General features: G+C 36.9%; 1 protein-coding gene across 1 annotated transcript in view; it reads right to left on the reverse strand.

Moving 5' to 3' along the window:
• SYNE1 (spectrin repeat containing nuclear envelope protein 1) overlaps positions 1-22,614 on the reverse strand; it is a 495,298-nt gene that overhangs the window by 352,161 nt on the left and 120,523 nt on the right. Inside the window, exons 8-13 of the mRNA XM_069598737.1 lie at positions 20,066-20,262; positions 17,996-18,105; positions 14,169-14,219; positions 11,128-11,235; positions 7,739-7,876; positions 6,577-6,741 (exon numbers count right to left, since the gene is read on the reverse strand). Of these exons, the coding sequence (XP_069454838.1) occupies positions 6,577-6,741; positions 7,739-7,876; positions 11,128-11,235; positions 14,169-14,219; positions 17,996-18,105; positions 20,066-20,262 (769 nt within the window). The remainder of the gene's footprint in view (positions 1-6,576; positions 6,742-7,738; positions 7,877-11,127; positions 11,236-14,168; positions 14,220-17,995; positions 18,106-20,065; positions 20,263-22,614) is intronic.

Raw genomic sequence — 22,614 nt, forward strand, 5'->3', positions numbered from 1 at the left:
TTGGCAATAAGGGGTTCATGATCTGAGCCACAGTCAGCTCCTGGTCTTGTTTTTGCTGACTGTATAGAGTTTCTCCATCTTTGGCTGCAAAGAATATAATCAATCTCATTTTGGTGTTGACCATCTGGTGATGTCCATGTGTAGAGTCTTCTCTTATATTGTTGGAAGGAGGTATTTGCTATGACCAGTGAACTCTTTTGGCAAAACTCTGTTAGCCTTTGCCCTGCTTCATACTGTACTCCAAGGCCAAATTTGCCAATTACTCCAGGTATTTCTTGACTTCCTACTTTTGCGTTCCAGTCCTCTATAATGAACGGGACATCTTTTTTCGGTGTTAGTTCTAGAAGGTCTTGTAGGTCTTCACAGAACCATTCAACTTCAGCATCTTCAGCATTATTGGTCAGGGCATAGACTGGGATTACTGTGATATTGAATGGTTTGCCTTGGAAATGAACAGAGATCATTCCCACAGAAAAGCACCCCACTATGCTTCTTTATATTGCTAATCTAGATACTGTTAAGTATCCCATCACTTCATAGCAAATAGATGGGGAAAAGTGGACACTGGACAGGTTTTAGTTTCTTGGGCTCCAAAATCACTGCAGACGGTGACTGCAGCCATGAAATTAAAAGACGTTTACTCATTGGAAGAACAGCTGTGACAAACCTAAATACTGTATTAAAAAGCAGAGATAGCACTTTACTGACAAAGGTCCATATAGTCAAATCTACGGGTTTTTTTAGTACTCATGTGTGGATGTGAGAGCTGAACCATCAAGAAGGCCAAGAACCAAAGAACTGATGCTTTCCATCTGTGTTGCTGGATAAGAATATTGAGAGTCTCTTGGACTGCAAAGAGATCAAACTAGTCAGTCTTAAAGGATATCAATGCTGAATATTCATTGGAAGGACTGATGCTGAAAGTGAAGAGCCAATACTTTGGCCACCTTAAAAGACCCTGATGCTAGGAAATATAGAGGGCAAGAGGAGATGGGGCAACAGAGGATAAGATGGTTGGATGGCATCAGTGACTCAATGGACATGAGTCTGAGCAAACTCTGGGAGATAATGAAGGACAGGGAAGCCTGCTGTGCTGCAGTTTCTGTGGTCACCGAGAGTCAGACATGACTTGGTGACTGAACAATAGCAACAATAACTATAAGCACTGAAGCTTACTTAATACTGGCTTCCCTCAGGGCTCAACTCTTGACTAATTTTCTGTCTATGCTTATTTATTTAATCTAAGTCTCCAAGCTTTTAACATCCCTTTATATACCAAGGACTCTGAATATTTGGCCCCCTCCTGTCTCTTATCTCCCGCTACCCATTCTGTATATTTGCTGGGGCCTGAAACAGTCTCCTACTTACCTTCCCCCAGACAGAACTCCGTCTTTCCTCCCAAATCTGCTTCATTGCCTTTCCATCTCAACTGATGGAAACTCCATTTTTCCAACTGCTTGGTTGAAAAATCATAGTGTCATTTATGACTCCCCTTCCTTCATAATCAATATCTAATGCTAAAAATTCTCTTTGTTCTGCCCTTGAAATATACTCAGAATCTATTTCTTAGCATCTCTATATCTACAACCTTTGTTCAATCCACTCTGCCTGGATCATTGAAATTGTTTCTCTGACTTCTCCCCTCTATGACCAGTCTAGCCATATCCTCACAGAGCACCAGAATGATGCTGTTAAAAGAGTGATTCTGTCATGCCTCTGGTAAGAAAGTAGATGGGAAAAGATCTTTAAGATATAACAGAGAAAATTAAGGATGCTGAAAGTGCATTTAAGGAATGTGACAAAGTGCAAAAAAACAAAACTGGGGGAAAATGGAGGCTTAACTACAGGCACAAGAATATTTTGAATAATTTTATGTCAATAATTTTGAAAACTTAGTCAAAGGAACAAATTCTCAGAAAGTAGGATTAGCATTACTGATCCATCTACAATTTTGAAAGCCTGACTATTTCTAAAACCATTTTTAGAGGTGTGTGTGTGTTTTTTAACAAGAGTGAAAAACAACCAATAATCAATCATTGCTCTTACAGAGTTGAGATTACACTGTAAGAGATCAAGCAATAAATAAGATAAATAATTGAATTAGCATTTGAGATAAAGATAATGCTAAAGAGAAAAACTGAATAGGGAAGGGGAAAGGATGTTGTCCTTTCAAAGAGGTGGCCAAGAAAGGATTGACTAAAAAGTGACCTTTCAGTAAAGGCCCAAGGAGATGAGGAAGAATGCCTGGAAAATATTTCAGGCAAAGAGCCAAGAACATTCCAGAAATGTTGGCAAGGGCAAAGGCCTTCACATAGGGACACACTTGCATGTTGGAGGTTCTCTTTTCAGTGTGGTTTCACTGCGGACTCCCCTGCTTAAAATTGCAACACCATCTTATCTTCCTTGTCCTTCTATCTTCTATTCTAATATAAAATGTCTTTGTTTATCATATTTATTATTTCTTAACTGCCTCCTCCTATGAAAAGGCAAGTTATATTAAGGTAGAAGTTTTGTCTGTTTTGCTTATGGGTATATCACAAATGCCTAGAACACTACTTTGCACATAGAAAGAGCTCAATAAATATTTGTTGAAAGAGAAGGAAAGACCATTTTAGGACCATATTGTCCTGTTCAAAATTACCACAAAATATCTGGTTTATGCCAAAAGGTCCTTGATAATTGGTCATATCTGGTCCTATCCAAAATGTCCGTGGAGATATCTGGTCCACATCAAAAGGTCCTTGATATTTGGCCCTGTCCAAAACTATTTGTCCCATGAACCAAATACACTCATGGACATTTTGGACCAAATGCGGGCTAACTGAAAACACTGGAAAGAACAGAAAAAAAATTAAGAAACCAAATGGATAAAGTAGTTCAGAGTCTAAAATAAAGGTAAAGGTAAAATGAGGACTGAGAACTGATCACTGAGCGAGGAACAAAAAGCACCCTCATGAACCTGCCATGGAGAGACGGGCAAGGGAAAATTGGAATGGGTTCTAGAAAGAATGAGATTTCAGATAGTACTTTCAAAGAACCTCGCTTTTGTAAAAGAAAGAAAACAATGGACAGTAGCTCACTATATACATTATCCAGGATATGGAAGCAACCTGAATGTCCATAAACAGAGGAATCGATAAAGGTGTAGTGCATATATACGATGGGACATTACTCTGCCGCTGCCATGAAAAGGAACAAAACTGGGCCATTTGTAGAGATGTAGAGGGACCTAAAGACTGTCATACAGAGTGAAGAAAGCCAAAAAGAGAAAAACAAATACCATATATTAATGCATATATGTAGAATATGAAAAAAATTGGTATAGATGATCTTATCTACAAAGCAGAAAATAGAGATACAGATGTAAAGGGCAAACATATAGATACCAAGAGGGAAGGGAAGGAATGGGGTGAATTGGGAGATTGTGATTGACATATATACAGTATTGAGCCTATGTATGAGATTGATAACTAATGAGAACCTACTGTATAGCACAGAGAACTCTACCCATTGGCCTGTGATGACCCAAGTGGGAAAGAAATCTAAAAAAGAGAGGATACATGAATATGTATAGAAGATTCACTTTGCTGTACAGAAACTAACACAACATTGTAAAGCAACTATACCCCAACAAAAATTTTTTAAAAAATGGACAATAGCTGAAAGGAGGGGTAACGTTAACAAAGAGGCTATTAAGAATAATGACACTATATTTCGTGTGGGTGGGAAAAATCCAGCAGAGAAAGAGAGAGAAAAAATAAAGAAGCAAAGTACTACAGGAATTATCTTCTGGAACAGAGCTGGGAGGATGGGATCCACTGTACATGTGGAGGGCCTGGCCTCAGCTCGGAGCACAGATGGTTCATCCATAGTAACAGGACAGGAGACAGAGTATTCAGTCACAGATGCGTGTAGGTGGGTTGATGTGGTCGTGGGAGCTTGCGGAAATTCTTTTTTGATTGCTTCTATTTTCTCAGAGAAATAGGAAGTGGTGTCATCAGCTAAGAGTAAGGATGAAGGAGGAGGTGTAGAAGGTTTGAGGAGAAAAGGTATAAAATAGTTGTCCCAGAAATGCAAAGGGAAGAGAGTCCAAAAATGCCTTTGGAGTGCCGGTGAGCATTAAGGGCCCATTTGGGTTAGTCAGCATGCCTGGGGGTGTGTTTATCTCCAACCACAGTCAACTGCATGAACGTGGGCAGAAGCTAAGCTGAGAGCTGGCTTTAACCAAAAAGTCTCCTGATGGCTCAGATGGTAAAGAATCTGCCTGCAATGCAGGAGACCTGGGTCCAATCCCTGGCTCAGGAAATCCCCTGGAGAAGGGAATGGCAACCCACTCCAATATTCTTACCTGGAGAATTCCCATGGACAGAGGAGCCTGATGGACTACAGTCCATGGGGTTGCAAAGAGTTGGACATGACTGAGCAACTAACACTTTCACTTTTTCTTGTATAACCAGGACAGAAGAACAAAGTGAGACCTGGTTGTTGGTTTATTTTCCACATATACAGTTAACCCCCACCATGACTCAGTAAATGAGATACACAAATTCAACTGCACAAAATGCAGGGTTGCATTAATGAGATGTTAGTGAAAAAAATAGCATTTTAAGTTAGGACTGTACTATTACAAGACGCAGAGGAAGAGTATTAGAACTTACGAAAGCACAAGAAAACATGCAATGAGAAAATAAAGTCGCAAATGGCTAAGAGATCTTCAAGGCCTAATCCCACCACTTTCTAAGGCCACTAGTAACCCCTTCCCCTACCCTGATCCTCACTTCTTAAGCACCAGGACATAAGAACTTGGTGACTTGGTTTGCCTTCCTGTGAGAATGGAGGAGGAAAAGAGGTCTGGAGCCAATGGCCAATCCCACTGTTATGTAAATACACACTGTCTATGGCCTTATATTTTCAAAGACAACAATATAGCAAGAGAAATAACAAAAGTAAATGCAGATGAAAAAATAACACGGGGCTACTGGAAAAAAACTCAGGAAATGAATCTACTGGGATTGTCATAACAAGTACAGAAGGGGGAAATGCAAATCAAAGAATTTCTAGGAAAATGGGACATCTCTGAACCAGAATGAATGGGTGCCTGGGAGACCTGAGTCGGTGCAAGTTCCAGACTATACTAGTGAAACAAGAGTATTATCAGTTAGCTGTTAATAAACAATAAATTGTAACCTGCTGAAGTTCCAGTACCTTGACCACCTGATGCAAAGAGCCGATTCACTGGAAAAGACCCTGATACTGGGAAAGATTGAGGGTAAGAGAAGGGGGTGACAGAGGATAAGATGGTTGGATGGCATCATTGATTCAATGGACATGAGTTTGAGCAAGCTCCAGGAGATGGTGAAGGACAGGGAGGCCTGGTGTGCTGTAGACCATGGAGTCACAAAGAGTCAGACACAATTTAGCAACTGAACAACAACAATCTACCTTCACTGATCAGGTCTGCTTTATTTTATTTTTTTAAATATAAATTTATTTTAATTGGAGGCTAATTACTTTACAATATTGTATTGGTTTTGCCATAAATCAACATGAATCCACCACAGGTGTACACGTGCTCCCCATCTTGAATCCCCCTCCCACCTCCCTCCCCATACCATCCCTCTGGGTCATCCCAGTTCACCTGCCCCGAGCATCCTGTATCATGCATCGAAGCTGGACTGGCGATTTGTTTCACATTTATACCTGTTTCAATGCCATTCTCCCAAATCATCCCACCCTTGCCCTCTCTCACAGAGTCCAAAAGACTGTTCTATACATCTGGGTCTCTTTTGCTGTCTCGCATACAGGGTTATCATTGCCATCTTTCTAAATTCCATATATATACACGTTAGTATAGTGTATTGGTGTTTTTCTTTCTGGCTTACTTCACTCTGTATAATAGGCTCCAGTTTCATCCACCTCATTAGAATTGATTCAAATGCATTCTTTTTAATGGCTGAGTAATACTCCATCATGTATATGTACCATAGCTTTCTTATCCATTCTTCTGCTGATGGACATCTAGGTTTGCTTTAATAAAATTTGTAGGCCCTCCAAGTTTCACACAACCTTAACAAAAAGATGTTGGCCAAGCTGAATTTAGGAACTTGGAGTCAGCTGTGTCCAGTTTGAGCTCCAGCTGGTTAAGACTGGTTAGGTCCACTGACCCTCCATGACCGTGGGTGAGTGTCATGGAGTGTCACATGGTAATCTTTTGATGTCAGAGGGCCCCAACTCCACCCTCTGATCACACTGATGCCATATTTTCTGAACATGGAGCCCATGAAGAGGTCTGTGGCTTAGTTGCATCTGCACAGAATGAGGATCACCTCACCCGTTTCTTATCTCCTGTGACCTTTCCCACATTCAGCTTTGTCCCATAAACACTCAGAACCCCTCACCTTCAGGGAGATGAAATTTGTTCTCTCATCTCCTCAACTGGCTGCCTTGTGAATAAACCCTTTCTCTGCTGCAAATCCTAGTGTCTCAACCTTTGACTCACCGAGTAATGGGCAAACAAACCTGATTTGGTAACACTACAACCATTACGCTGGAAGGTTTTCCAGCCAGAGTATTTACCTTGTGTTGCTCACGTTTCCGTTGTATTGTGTTGGCTGTTTCCTCGTGAACCTGCTGAATGGTTATTTCCTCTCTTAGGGCCACCTCTGCTCTGTATAGCCAGGCCCCTATGGTGCCCAGAGGAGCAGGAAGAGACTTATCAAGTTGTATATGCCAATCAAAGAGCTGAAATACAAAGTAGAAAGACAGTGTCTTAACACAAAAGACAATTCCTAAAATTCCCCCAAATGATTTTAAAGCCTACAAAATGCTGTAAGTTATTAATTCTGGGTTAATTTAATAAATACCAAGTAAGAAAATATCTGTGTCCTAATCTAATGTTTTGAAAAGTTCAGAACACAGATACTTTCCTTCAAAATCTCCCACATAATGAGAACAGGTCCAGAAAAATCAAGTCATCTAGACATCTCGGGAGGAAAATGAGAATTCAGGGTTCTTTCTACAATAATGTAATTCTGTAATGATTTCATCATGTCTCCCACTTATCTGATTCTCAGGTACTGCCTCACAGCTTATTGGGATGATGGGGGGATGGGTTTGGATCTAACGTATTCTTTAATAGAGCTTAATGGGGAAAGTTGGATTATAAAAATGAAAATGGAATAAGTACGAGGCAAATATTCCCATGAGGGATAGAAGTTTCAGAGGTTTTGAAATCTCAGACTTAATGTTTGCAAAATATTAAAATGAAAGCTACAGAGCAATGTTCCTTCAAGTTCAAGGCCAGATAAGAAGATAAGCTTAAATTAAAGAATACACAAATAAATGTGAATACAGGAAGATAATTAACTGTTGATGAAACCTGGTTACAGAACTTGGAGAAGCTGAGGCCTCATTCATGGGGAGTTACTTCTAAACAATCCAGGATTAAGTTGTATAAAAGGAGAAGTAACCCAGGTGATCTTTCAGGATTTCAGTGGATTGTCTTGTCAACGGTGATATTACAATAAGGCAGGCAAAGCAGGGAAAGAGTTGTGAAACAGGCACTTCCACTAACTTATAGGAAGACTTGACAAGAGGACAACGGCCATCCCACTGGTAAAACTTCCAACCACAGACAGAGGCATGAGGACCGGATGTAACATCATTGTGAAGAAAAAGATGACAGAAAATATTCTTGACTAAGTTAAGTCCTAATGAAATGAATTATCAGAGGACTTACCCTGGAGGACACTCTATCCCAGGCCTGTTTTACCAATGCTTGGTCAAGTGACAATTTACCGTCTCTATGTAATGGTTGTAATAAGTGTTCAATCTGTTTCCTCTTCATTTCATATTGAACTCTGAAGTGCTTAAATGACTAAAAGAGGAAAAATAGCAAGAACATGGCAGCTAGTCAAAAAAAGCAAAAGCGAAGGAAACCGTGTTTCCTAAATAACAATCCTTTATATTTGGATAACGTTCAATAAATGTTGCTGATAATAATAATGACAATCGTGATACAGCCAGCATTCATCTAGCCCTGATGATGACCTTGCCCCCTGCTAAGTGCCTTCTGCACATTATCATCTCTGGCTTCCCATCACGCTACAACGTAGACAAGCCCGTTATTACTACCACAGTAAGCCCAGAGGTGACTTGGCAAACACAAGTAGTAGAGACAGCACTCAAGGCTAGGATTTCTCATTCCTAGGTAAATAATCTACAAGCCAGTCCCTGCTCATGAAGAAATAATAAACAAGAGTATAAATCTATGTTCATAATCAAAATTGCTGTTTTACTTTAATGTACCAGTTTACAAACAGAAATTGCATACATCAAAAAAATACAGAATTAGTGGCATCCTAATTTATATTTAAGTAAATTTGTATAAAAGGTTTACTTTATGTAATAACCCCTTGCTTTAATTTTATGATATTAAAATACTAAATATCATATCTTTCTTTTGTCACAGTATGGTTAACATAAATTTGTAACATGTAGACTTAACTGTAAGTCTAATATTAATATAACCTAAGAAAGGTAGTGATTTTAATGAAAGCCCTACATTTTACATTACATTGCTGCTGCTGCTAAGTCGCTTCAGTCGTGTCCGACTCTGTGCGACCCCATAGATGACAGCCCACCAGGCTCCCCCGTCCCTGGGATTCTCCAGGCAAGAACACTGGAGTGGGTTGCCATTTCCTTCTCCAGTGCATGAAAGTGAAGTCACTCAGTTGTGTCCGACTCTTCGCGACCCCATGGACTGCAGCCTACCAGGCTTCTCTGTCCATGGGATTTTCCAGGCAAGAGTACTGGAGTGGTGTGCCATCGCTTTCTCTGTATATTACATTAACCCACTCTAAAATATGTTTCAAAGTCTACATATGAATTGAAAATGTCACTGAATGTGCATTTAATGCCTTTAATATTAAAAATATTAAGGAACATGAGAATAGCCCCCATAGAATCTAACAGATACCATATTTGAAAGAACTTCTAAGTCACTAAGTACACAAACATGTAAATTCACATGAAGAACACTTGGGGGAGATGGTGAATAAATATTTTACCACAAATTTTACCTACCATTCACTATAACTTAATGTAATTTTAAAGTACCAAAACATAATCAGTCTTAAATTTTATTCTACAGAATTCCACATACAGAAAAACTGGAAAATACGCTATTAATTGATAAGTACAAACATTAGATTCTGATTACATAATAAACATACAAATGAAAGAAAACATTCCCTATGTGGTCTAACCCTATTTAAGAGACTGATATGAAAGGAATGCTTCTGTTTTATACTTTTCTGATACTTAGATTTCCTCTTATAAATTAACTTCTGTACAATGGTAACTTCATAACTTGGAATTTATTTTTTGATAATTTATGTTAAAACTGAAACTCACTAATGGGCTAAATAAAGACATTCATTCTTTTCTTGCATTTATAGCCTCAATTTACTGATTTAATCATTTTAATGTTCCCAGAAAATTATCTTTTAGGGGAAAAAATTATAATGAGCTTCAGCAAAAAGAACACACATATAAGAATGTATTTATTGCATTTCCAAATCCATCAAATATAATACTGATGAAAGCATCCATCTAAATTCAGGCACACTTTATAGATATGATTATATAAAATCACACACTAATTCCAACAGCTAAATCTTTTATCATCTGCCATTTCACATCTCTTACATCATTCACCCTTTTTTTGTAGCAAAAATTGTCAAAATACATTGTAAATTAGAATATACCATAGTTTTGCCACAGAAATGCAATGATATTTTAAGCAGGAGAAAATGTCAGTGCTACACAGAGTAAGTCACAATTCAATGGAAAAAAAAAAACTTGTTAAAAGATTTTAGAAGTGGAAGTTGGAAGCTGAAATCTAATTAATGACAGTGTGATGAAACTGGGAGAAAGAGTGATCACAACAGCGGCAACACTGGACTCCACCCGAATGCAGCAGTGTTGAGAGAGGCAGGAAGCAGGGGAAACTGATCTTACTGAGGGACCTACTCTAGCTCCTCACGTTGCAATTTTTATTTAATTCAGCTTATCCTATAGACATTTTCAATTTGCCACTGAAGTCACATTTTGGTGGAATTTCTTGTGAGGTAACATCTGTAAGGTCATGTGTTATATAAAAGCAATGGCTAGATTTGTGTTTTGGATCATCTGCAAGACTGAGTTCTGGGAAAGTGATGAAGCCTCAGAACTCTATATAACGTGGCACATACAATTTAACACTACCAACTCCAGCTCTGGGTATATATCCAAAGCAAATGAAAACAAAGTATCAAAGAGATAGACATGCACTCTCCTGTTTATTGCAGCATTGTCACCACAGTCAATCGATGGAAACAATCTAAGTGCCCATTAACAGAAGAACTGGCAAAGAAGACGCGGTGTATATATACAACGGCATATCGTTTAGCCATGAGAAAAACGGACAGCCTGCCATAAGTGACAACATGGGTGAAACTTGATTCATGTTGATGTATGGCAAAACCAATACAGTATTGTAAAGTAAAATAAAGTAAAAAAAAAAAAAGAAGATGTTGTGCTAAGCAAGATAAGTAGAGAAAAACAAAGATTGTATAATATCATTTATATATGGAATCTAAAAAGTCAAACTCCTAAAAACAGAGAGCAAAATGATGGTTACCAGGGGATGGGGGGTGGAGAGGACAGGATGGATATTTAAGTATACAAACTGGAAAGGTTTAGGGTATATAAGTCCTAGATTCCAAATGCACAGAACAGTGAATATGGACAATAGTATTGTATTATGATCATCAAAATTGCTAAGAGACTGGAACTTATACATCTTACCCACTAAAAATAAACGATAATAATGTCACATGATAGAGGTGCTAATTATTGTTACAATGGCAAATATATTACAATATATAAATGCATTAAAATTTAAAAACTACCTATTTACATAGAAATATGATTAAATTATATGTAAACTTAAGATAATGTATATTATTTTAAAAAGACATTTCTCATTAATATCACTTGAAATATTAAACATAGATTAAATGACATATGTGGCTCTTACTCATGAAAGGCTTTGAAGAAAAGTGAAATATCTCTTCCATACATTACCTGATATTTATCCTGCAAACTTGAGTCTGTCATCTGTGCCCTTGTCAAATCTCTTTCAAATTGTTCTATCCAAACTTTCATCTCCTTCAGAATTAGCCTGTCTTCTCTCTAGAAACCAGCAGACATCACAATTTTATTAGTAACTGTGCATTTACTTAATTGCTGATTAATGCCTGACTGATCCTAGAATACACTGAATATTTAATAAGCTCCAAATGTCTCTGAAAAACTTTCTCCTTCCCTGCCCTCACCTCTTCCGGAGAATAAGAAGCAAAAATTAATTCTATAAAAAATCTTAATTATCATACTGAATACTGAAATTATCTACCTCCATTGTTCTTCTCAAGAAACATTAATTTAATTAAGAAAATGTGCTCCTGAGGAAATGTGCTAAGCACAAAAATACTCAGAAAAAGTAGTGGCTGGAATGGGAGTGCAAATAGGCCTATGGTTGCGTCTTAACCCAAGGCCACTGATAACCTAGAGGACTGATCAAGATAAGATTAATTTTGACTGAATTAAAGGAGCTACAGTCAGAGTAACATTGGATTAGTTGTGTACATTATGTTTAAAAACATTATGCAATAATATAACATAAGCCCCATGAGGCCAGAAAGCACATTTATCTTGCTCAATACGGCATTCCCAAACCCTGGCAACATGAAACTCTAAGATATTTACCAGATCATCTGCTGAATGGATGCATACAAGCTACCACTCACATCTTAAAAATGAAAAAGAACTGGAGAGTTACATACTTGTTTCCACAAATAGTAAGAGCTATTCTAGCACTGATGTAGTGAAAATATCCTAAATTGTCATTAAGACTTCTTATCAGGTAAGAATGCCAGAGTAATCACAAACACATTTTACATGACTTTTTGGCACTTAACTTTTCATTACAACATCTCATCTGATAATCACAGCTATGACAGATTGAAATGGCTGTCTGCAGACAGGTGAAATGGCAGAGGAGAAAGAGAGCTGGCTATGGAGGCAGGTGGAACTGGTTTCAAACTCTGGTCCTGACATATATTAGCTCTGTGAATTCAGATACAATGTTTTAAAATCCTCTCCTGCTGTACCATCATCTGGGTAGTCATGGCACCCCCTTTACATGGTTTTGAGGAGAATTAGAGATTCTTTGTCAACACATCCATAGCAGAGGTTGCTACAAGTGCTATTGTGATATGTGTCCTCTTTCACTTCCTGGTGTTACAAAGACAACCCTCTTCTGCCCGGAACAATTTCCCCTGGGTGATGACTTCCTCAGAGCTCAGCTCAGGTGCACCCTTCTCTAAGAAGCTTTTTTTTTGATCCACAGATCTGAGTTATGAGTTTCTCTTTTGCCAGTGGTGCTCAAACTTTAGTGAACACTAGAATCACCTGGAGAGCTTATGAAAAAGATGACTGGGCACGCCATCAGGTTTTCTGGCTTAGTGTATCTTGAGAATGTATATTTAGTACAAGTTTCCAGGTCAACCTGATGCTGCTGGCTTAGGGACCACATGTTGAGAACATTTTTCTATGATCTTGCAACAACCTGAGCTCAAATATTCACCCAAAATACATTATATTTCATTGTCTCTCCTCCCTCCTCCATTCAGCATTCCAAACCACATATGTATCTTTTTTTTCTCCAGACTAACATAGCAATTTGGCACCTGGTGTCACTCAATAGATAATCGTGGAATAAATGATTGATTGGTAACATAGAGGACAAAATGGAATAGGGAGACTCCAAAGTCTCAGTACTTCCTATGATGGCTCTTCTGAATGAATAAGGGAATGGTATCAAGGCGCATGTTCTGTTATTGGTTGACTTTCATGCCCACAACAGCACTAATGACATATTTTCTGAGCTTAGAGGAGCACAAAGCTCTCGTTCTACCTTCAAGGAACCTGAGCTCAATACGACCACCAGTGGAGCTCACCAAAGTGAGCGTGGGGCTTTGACTGTCCAAAGACAGGCTCATCATTTCTTCACCAATTGAAGTTATTTCACAAAATCATCTGAGAGAAAAAAAGTATGTTCTTAAAATAACTTTGCTAGAGTATGTTCAACAAATGACTTTTTCTTCTGGTATGGAAGTGCAAATTGCAATAAGGTTGAAAAGGATGCAGCTCTGTATACACTTAGCATTCTCCTTTTAAAGGAAAATGAAACATTTAGATTTAGATTTCAAAACTCATATAGTTTAGTGGTTTTTCTTCAATTGGTAACTTCCACGCATATTCAATGACATGGAGATCTATTTGCCTAGAGACCATCTAAGCGCCAAATAACCCAACTGTTAGCATTCTCACTGCTTCTTCCTTTCTCTCTCACTCACTCACTCAAATACATGCATTGTATGTTTTGTAGTGTACTTATATATACTTAAAATCATGCTTCATGAAGCATGAAATAAAAATTTTTACTTCTAGTTTTTTATTCCAGTGTTAGCACAAAGTCTATTGTGTTGATAAATCTTTAACTTCAGGCCTAAGTAGAAAAATGGAAGTAACTTGCATATGGGAAAGAATTCTTAATCATGAATTCCACAAATATTTTTTGAGTACTTAACCATGTTTCATGAATTTTACTAAACCATGTTACTCAATATTGAGCAGAAGAGTTGTGATGAAGCTCAGGGTTACAAGCTAATTGAACACTTACCTTGTTCAATTAATTATTTCCTATTAATACTTTAAAATGAAAAAAATAAAGCTTTAATGTTTATTTTCCATGTCACACATAAATAAATAATAGTTATTTTAATTTTTCCTTTTGTTAGTGCTATTATTATTAAAAAGAAATTAATTAATGCCATCTTATAATTAGAGATTAGTGGGAAAGTCCATGGGAGTAGCTTAGACTGTAACTAATATTTAAGAACACATATGTTATTTTCCTATTAGAAAGGAAAAGAAAATAACAGAATTTAGGTATTAAAATAAATGTATATAAAAACACAAGTACATGCAAAGGGATGGCTAACAAGCTATAGAATGCAGAATGTTTGAAAGAAGTCACTAATTCAAGATGACTTAAATCTTACCTTAAGAATTTGGATAGAATTTGTAAAAGATGGGAAACTTGGAAGTATTTCCTAACAATGTGAAAAGATAACATATAGAAAAATAACATAAATCAGGGACAAAAGTCATATAGGAAACACAAAAAATGAAGAGGCATCTGTCTATAAATAAATAGGTAACAATTTGAAGGGTATAGTTATTTTAAGATATTTTCACAACTTTTGAAAGTATCAAACTATTTGAATCAAATAAGGCAATGTAGAATTCTGGCATTTGGTGGTTTTGCTTTAATTTTTAATAGTCATATGTGGTTATATATATTATACATATGTCTTATAATAGTAAATATTTTGAAGGGACAACAATGTAAAGAAAAGGTATATGGATTCATATTTTTCTCTATACGGTCCTGATATACATCTGTGTATTCTACACAACTAAGACTGAGCTGTGGTTAATTTAAAGTTTGAGAAATGAGAGCGATAAACCAGTGGGTCTATTGCATTTATTAATAATTTAGTACTAATTATCCAAGGAATACTTTTAAGGAATTATCAATTTTACTGACTGAAGTAAGAAAAAAATGGCACTATCTATTTCCAATCAGAAAATCAGACTTAGAATCTATAAAATAACTAATTTAAATAAATTCATGAAGGGGATATAAGAATCAAAAAGGAAAAATGAAAGTCTGACAGATATGTTGATGCCAGTATTTTTTAAAATGAATTTAAAAAACTATTTACTAAAACTTGAGTACAAAAGTAATGAGGACTTCAAGGGGATGACATCAACCCTAATGTGTATAGTCTATAAAATCTTCAAGGTTCATTAGACAGAATGAGAGGGCCACTAAGTTGCGTTAAACAAAAATAAATCATACATCATAAAAAATAAAAAATCATTCTTCTATTTAAAATATTCATATTTAGATGTTCATACTCTACATTATCTCTCATTTAAAAAAGGGTAACATAACATGCTTTTTTTTGAAACTTTCCTGAAGCATGCTTCTTTTAGGAAAGAGATGGAAGTTTTTAAAAGAAAAATCAGAATTTATCTTCTAGAGAATGAGATTAATTGCTTAACAATAAAGCTCTTTAGTCCAGTATATTAAAAAGTTTAAAACAGGAGTATATTTCAAATCTCTGAGGATTTTTACATTAAATCCTTGCTCATGAGCATGAACATAAGTATCTCCCTTTATTTCTCAGACATTACCAGCCACCATGTTTACTGATCTGGAGAGATGATTAATGTCAGAGAAATTAAAACAGTACAAGCTAAGACATCAGGTCAGAAATAAATCTAACTGGCCAATAGAAGAACTTTAGATATGACAATCAGATGGAAAACTGATTTTCTCTGTGCCCTATGAGGGAGTTCTAATAGACCTCCACACAGTTTTTTATTTGCAGAGCACCATCTGTACCCAATCACATTCTCAAAACCCAGCAAACACCAAATGAATACCACACACATGACTCAGTCCACACTGGAGTTTGCAAGCAGAGTCTTTCGTGTTCAGTGGTGCTTCTTAGGAACATTATTTTGCCTATTGTAGAATAAGTTACTCTGGTGATCAATATTTGTTCCTTCCAAGCTTGGCAAGGAACAAAGAAAACAGTTTCTTGAAACCACAGTTTTTTAAAATAACTAACATAGTTCTATCAAATACCAGATTAACTTCACCCAAGTTACCTAGGAAATGCCAGTTATTGTTGTTACATTTAATTCTTTTACAAAGATTTCTATTACTGCAAAACCTTTTCCTACTTGAAAACATTGGGTTATGTTTCTCTGATCTTTTCCTTCCTTAGATCTGTTTCTAAGAAACACAGTGCATTTTTTCGTTTGTTTGTTTTTCTTGTTTATCTTCATTATAATCTTAAACCTCTCTGAAAACCCTAGCTCAGACTTGAACGGTAAATCCTAGTTGAGACCTGAATGGTAAGATAGAGAGATTGTTTTTAAAGTGTCTTGAAAATTCATTTATTACTTTCCCTGATGTCATTTAAATAATAAATAATTTTAAATTCAGTAGTAAATCCACCTCTCTCTCTAAAACCAAAAAACCCCAAAACCTAATAGAGTATTTTTTTAAAAATAGGAGAATGTAACATCCACTGGTTGTTAAGGACAGAATATAGGCATTCTGGTATGCTGGCTAGAGTATAAAATGAGACACCTCCTGAGAGGATTTGACAAGACTCTGCATGCTCTTTAGTCTAGGAATTCCTCTTTAAGAAAGAGTTGAAGAACAGTTCTTATTACAAAATTGTTCATGGAAGTATTCTTATAATAGCAAAAAATCAGAAATTTTCAACAATCAATATTAGATAAATTATCGTCCACTTTTATGAAGTTTTAGAGAGAATGGCATGAGAAAGGTTTTGTATCACTGAAAAAATAAAATTATATGTATACTATGATGCTATGTTCTAAAATTGTATTTATTTACTTATTTTTGACTATACTGGGTCTTGGCTGCTGTGCGGGCTTTTCTTTAGTTGTGGAGAGTAGGGACTACTTCTAGGTGCCATGTGTGGGCTTCTCATCGTGGTGACTTCTCTTGCTGCAGAGCACAGGCTCTAGGGAACCCCGGCTTCAGTAGTTGCGGCACGGGGGCTCAGGAGTTTCGGTTTCCCAGACTCTACAGCGCAGACTCGATAGTTGTGGTGCATGGGCTTACCACCATCAGGTAAGCTGCTACTCATTGTAAACATATGGAAGTCACATGTGGGATCTTCTCAGACCAGGGATTGAGCCTGTGTCCCTTGCATTGGCTGGCAGATTCTTTATCACTGAGCTACCAGGAAAGCCCCATGATTCTATTTTTGTTAAAATATATTATATGTCTACATATACAGGGAACTCACACCAAAGTATTGATTTTTTTAAGAATGGATTCTCTACAGAAGGTTGCTGCTGCTGCTGCTAAGTCGCTTCAGTCGTGTCCGACCCAGTGCGATCCCATTGACAGCAGCCCACCAGGCTCCCCTGTGCCTGGGATTCTCCAGGCAAGAACACTGGAGTGGGTTGCCATTTCCTTCTCCAATGCATGAAAGTGAAAAGTGAAAGTGAAGTCATTCAGTCGTATCCGACTCTTAGCGACCCCATGGACTGCAGCCCACCAGGCTCCTCTGTCCATGGGATTTTCCAGGCAAGAGTACTGGAGTGGGGTGCCATTAAGTACAAATAATTTTCTTTTCCTTTTCCCCTCAATTTTTGTTTTTCTTTATTCATGACAACAAACATATGTCATTTGAGTAGTATGAAAAATATGTTATTTAAACTACCAAGTGGCTGAAAAATCTAAGCACAGGGAATAATTAGAACTTTCATAAGTCTGCTTGACTTTTATATGTTTACAATGAGTAGCAACTTACATGGTGGTGGTGGTTTAGTCACTAAGTCATGCCCGACTCTTTGTGATGCCATGGACTGTAGCCCACCAGGCTCCTCTGCCCATGGAACTCTCCAGGCAAGAACACTGGAGTGGGTTGCCATTCCCTTCTCCAAGCAATTTACATGATAAATCTAAAAGTCAAAATTGGGTTTTATCAGATTGAACAGAAGAAGGAAACTCAGGATGTAAGTGCATAAATAATATGATGATACAAAAATAATTCAGTGGTCTAATTGCTAAAATAAAGTTTCTCAACACTCTTATCTTTCCTAGATGTCAATTCATATTATACATATTATACATCCAGCAGTTATTATTAACAATGCTTTCTCTGATTCAGCCAACACATCAGAGAAATTTTTCCCTCTGATTTCCTCCCAAGTGTGGGTGATATCGATCTAGTGTGTTATCAGTGCTCAAAGAAAAACAAATACTTACATCAATCTCTTGCCCATCAGAGCCTGTACTGTGGACATCAGGATACTGCTTCAGAAACTGGGCTACATAGGTCATAATAGACTTCTCATCTGGTTTATCCACATCAACATCTGAAAAAATCAAACCCAAATACGTGAAATTAATAAGCATTTTAAAAGATTTTAATAATATAAACTTTGAAATCTAGCTAATATAGCAAAAGACAGTGTCCTAAATGCAGAAGAAGAACAGAATACTATTTAGAGATGGAGAGAGGGAAAACCAGTTTAGTCTGGATAATATACAGTGGAAATTTTATGACTCAGAAAGCTGACACATTTTAGCCAAGAGCTGTTAGGAAAGTAGTACATGTTTCATTTAAATAATTTCAACACTCATCAGAAATATGAGATAGATATATAAAATTATTCATACATTTTGTCTAGTTACTAAAATACCTATAATATGTACATTACAGAATCAGACTAAATGGGTAGTAAAACAATTTATAGGCACCATACTGAATGATAAATGACTATATAGTTTGTATACTATATATGGTCACGTATTAATTTATTTCAGAAAAGAGGGAGAAGCCTTATGTCCAAGTCCTTACACAGCTTCTCCATTGTGAAGCCTTCTGTCTAAGCTACTGTAAGCTGAACAGTTAAGTACTCTTTAAGTACATAATTTGAGAGCGGAAAAGATCTCAGTCACTGTCATTTTTAAGTATATAGATGTTTATCTAAAAAACCAGTAAAAAACAAGGATATTTATACAAATTTAATAATTATAAAATCAGGGTAAGACTGGATACATTTGGAGATTACAAATATGATATATACACTTATAGACCAGCAACAACAAAAGAAACCGAACCAACAGAAACCATGAAAATCAAAACATAAAACGTCCCTAATATTTTGTATTGTTTCTTGTGATTTGAAATATAATTTATAGGGATTATCAGTGTAGCATTTAAGAAGTGGTACAACTCAAGAGACTTAAAAATAAACAAAGATAATGTATTTTGGAATTCATGAGATGACTCAAAGGGGATTTTAGAAATAATAAGATCACTGATGTGGAGAATGCATGTGAAGAGTAAAACTTTCATAAATTGTAAAAGTGGAAAGAAAACAACATTTAATACATGATTTACTACAGTACCTGCTTTTAGTATACACAGGACTAAATCATAAAACAATTGTTGATTGATATTGATATTTGGTCTATTTAATCTGTATTCCTACAAGTTTATACATTCAAATTGGCTAAAAATTTGGGAGGGGGAGTTTTCATTAGGAAAATAATTACTTTATATCTGAGTTAGGCTTGCATTTGGGAAAACTCAATTTCTGATCATCAAAGAAAATATTAAGATCCTCTGGTCTAGTGAATCTGAAAGAACCATTTATATCTTTCTCCTATTCTACTATAGGAAAAAGTTCAGCTCTGATGTATTCTCTGAAGTTGAGGAATAGGATATTTGTGGTCCTTCCCCTTGAACTGAGGTGTGTCCTGGATACTAGTGGCTTGTGCACGTGTGTGTGTGTACAGAAACAAGGTGGAAAGCCCGTGGCTACCCTAATGAAATTGGGTAGGGGTGCAGGCAAGGAGGGGAAACAGGGTCACTAAAATGGCAAGGGATCTCCATGCTGGCCATCATCACATGGAAGCCAAGCAGGCAGACAGTGTTTTGAGAGCTAGAAATATCCATTCTGAAATCTTATCAAACAGCCACTCTGGTGGCTCAGTGGTAAAGAATCCGCCTGCCAATGCAGGAGGCCTCAGTTCGATCCCTGGGTCAGGAAGATCCCCTGGAGAAGGGAATGGCAACCCACTCCAGTATGAATGCCCGGGAAATCCCAAGGACAGAGGAGCCTGGTGGGCTATAGTCCATGGGGTTGTAAAGAGTTGAACACAACAACATAGCAGCACATATTTCTCCAAAAGAAAATCTGTGCAGAAAGATACTGTTCCTTCTCACTTTCAAAGTTTTCTGAGCTCTCGGACATGTCTGTAGTTTCTGGGTTTAGGATGTAGCCCGCCTGAGTTGAGGGACACAAGAGACAGAATCACTCTACGTGCCTTCAGGGTCCAGGAGTCGTGGGATTCCCAGTTCCGTTTCAGCAATGGTGAAAGCCTCCTCCAGGTTTTCTCGGTTAGGCCTTCCTTTCACCTTCTCCAAGTCCACTAGTTCCGGCCGAATAGCGTGGATGACAGAATGAAAGGCCACTCCACTTCTCCAACTCCGGCCGAAGTCTTTTACTTCTATTCCACTCTGCCTTTAAAAAAAAAAAAAAGATAATGTCACTTTCTAAACAGGTAATGCACACTTCCTCAAAGACTCAATCCAAACTCCTCCACAATGGGTAATGTATGGTCAGCTATAGCAGTTAACTGGTCTTCAGGAAAAATACGCAAAACAAAATTTTTAGTGGGAAATTCTGGTTTCATATTTAAGAGTTTTCTGATTTCTGATACAGCTCTATATCAGTTAACTGGTTTTGAGAGAAAATAATCAAAATTTTTAGTAGGTAACAAGATGTGTGTGTGTTCCATCGCTAAAGGGTCCAGCTCTTTGTAACCCCATGGACTGCTGCACCGGAAACAGGTTAAGAAGTAGAAATTCTGGTTCCATACTTAAAGAGTTTTCTGGATTAGAGCTTTCAGGCGTTTGAAAGCCTCAATGTAAAGGACATTTTTCAACTGAGAGAGAAAAATACCTAACAAAGTAAAAAAAGAAACATTTTAAAAACACCTCAATTGATAATAATTCACCTGTGTATTTTTTTAAGAAGCCTCTATCATATTTTAATGACAATGACAAGCAGCCTGTTTTTATATGCACAGATCATATCAGACAAATATAATGTGGCTGAACCACATTAAATGTGGTAGAATGAACAAAATGCAGAGGGATGTGGTCGTCTCTCTAAATTAGTCACGAAAAAGCCTATACTCCACACAAGTACCAGCAAGATTAATTCACCCTACCAACCAAACTGTTTGATCAAATTGTGTTTTAAATGCTTCTTTTTAGAATTGCCGTGAGGGCAAAGCACTAGTGACAAATCTTTGCTCTTTCATAGTGGGTTTAATTCAAAGTAAGAAGAGATTCAAGTTGGTGATAATATTTTGTTGTTGAAAACAGAAGCGAGGCAAGCTCACAGTGAATGATTTTTTTCCTACATGTAACTTATCAACTATAAAGACAGTTTCAAAAGTGTTACAAATATATCTTTGAACATATTTTTTGATTAAGTCTAGAGCCTTTAAAGGTGATCAGCGAATTAGGTAGCATTTAATAGATAAATACTCTGGTAATTTCTTTTTAGAAAATTAGCCTCATTATAGTTGTTTCTAAATAAAGCAGAAATAATACCACTCAATTCTTGTTATTTACCATATTCTCAAAATTTACTATATTCTCAAAATTTCCACAAACTATAAAATACCATATATCTTACACTGATTAATATAAAACATTGGTAAATGCCCTTACATTTTTTTCTCTGCAAACGTTACAGTTCACTTAAAATCTTGTTTTACCAGCACACACTCAGCTTGTATAATTAAATGCCATGCGAATCAACAGACAACAGACTATCATACTGACATTACTGCAAAGTTTTATCATGACAGCATCGTGATAGATGTCACAGCATATATGTGATCAACATCCTCTCCTACCCAGCACGTTTCTTCTCCCTGCTCCATTAGGCTTAAGATAGATCAGTGATGCCCATTGTGGATGGAATGTAAAGAGCGTGCCAGCAATGTAGGAAGGGTTTTCCATTTCATCCCTACTAGAGTCCCAAGAGCCACAAAGCTTTGCTTTCAGAAATATTTTTGATTGCAACTTGAATCATCAAAATATACCCCCAATTAGAAAACAACCAACACGCTTGAAAAGTTAAACAAAACTATATAAATTAGTAACACTAATTATATCTTCTCTATGTTTATTTTTTTCACTCCTTATTTTTGCTCTTCAAACGCTTTAAAAATAGAACTCCCTATGTTTAGTGCCTCAGTGTTTCATAATGATAAGTACTTGTTTACAACTGTTTTCCAGAAGTAGAACATTAAATTCAGATTAGATTTAGGCATGCAAAGCAAAATAGAAAGTGAGTCAACTTTACATTTCATTAGGAAAATTTACAAAAACACAACTTCTACGTGAATAGATCTTATTACTGACCACATCTGACTGCAAAATGTTGGTATGATCAATTGAAAACTCTACTGAAACTGCTATGAGAAGGTACTTTGTGAGAGTAGGAATTTTATATCCAGTATTAATGCATATGGCCTTCCTGGTAGCTCAGTGGAAAAGAATCTTCCTGCAATGCAGAAGATGCAGGTTTGATCTCTGGAGAAGGAAATAGCTACTCATGCCAGTATTCTTGACTGTGAAATCCCATTGACAGAGGAGGCTGGCAGGCTACAGTCCATGGGGTCACCAAAGAGTTGGACACAACTTAGTGACTAAACAATAACAACATTATCACATATATGCACACACATGTAAATTTATGCTCTGAGGCAAACAAAACTAGAAGTAAATTCCCAGTCCATAAGCTGGAGTTGCCAAAATAATCTACATTCCAGACAAAAGATGAGATCAAAGGAAA

The sequence above is a fragment of the Ovis canadensis genome, chromosome 8 (assembly GCF_042477335.2).
Source record: "Ovis canadensis isolate MfBH-ARS-UI-01 breed Bighorn chromosome 8, ARS-UI_OviCan_v2, whole genome shotgun sequence".
Classification (NCBI taxonomy): Eukaryota; Metazoa; Chordata; class Mammalia; order Artiodactyla; family Bovidae; genus Ovis; species Ovis canadensis.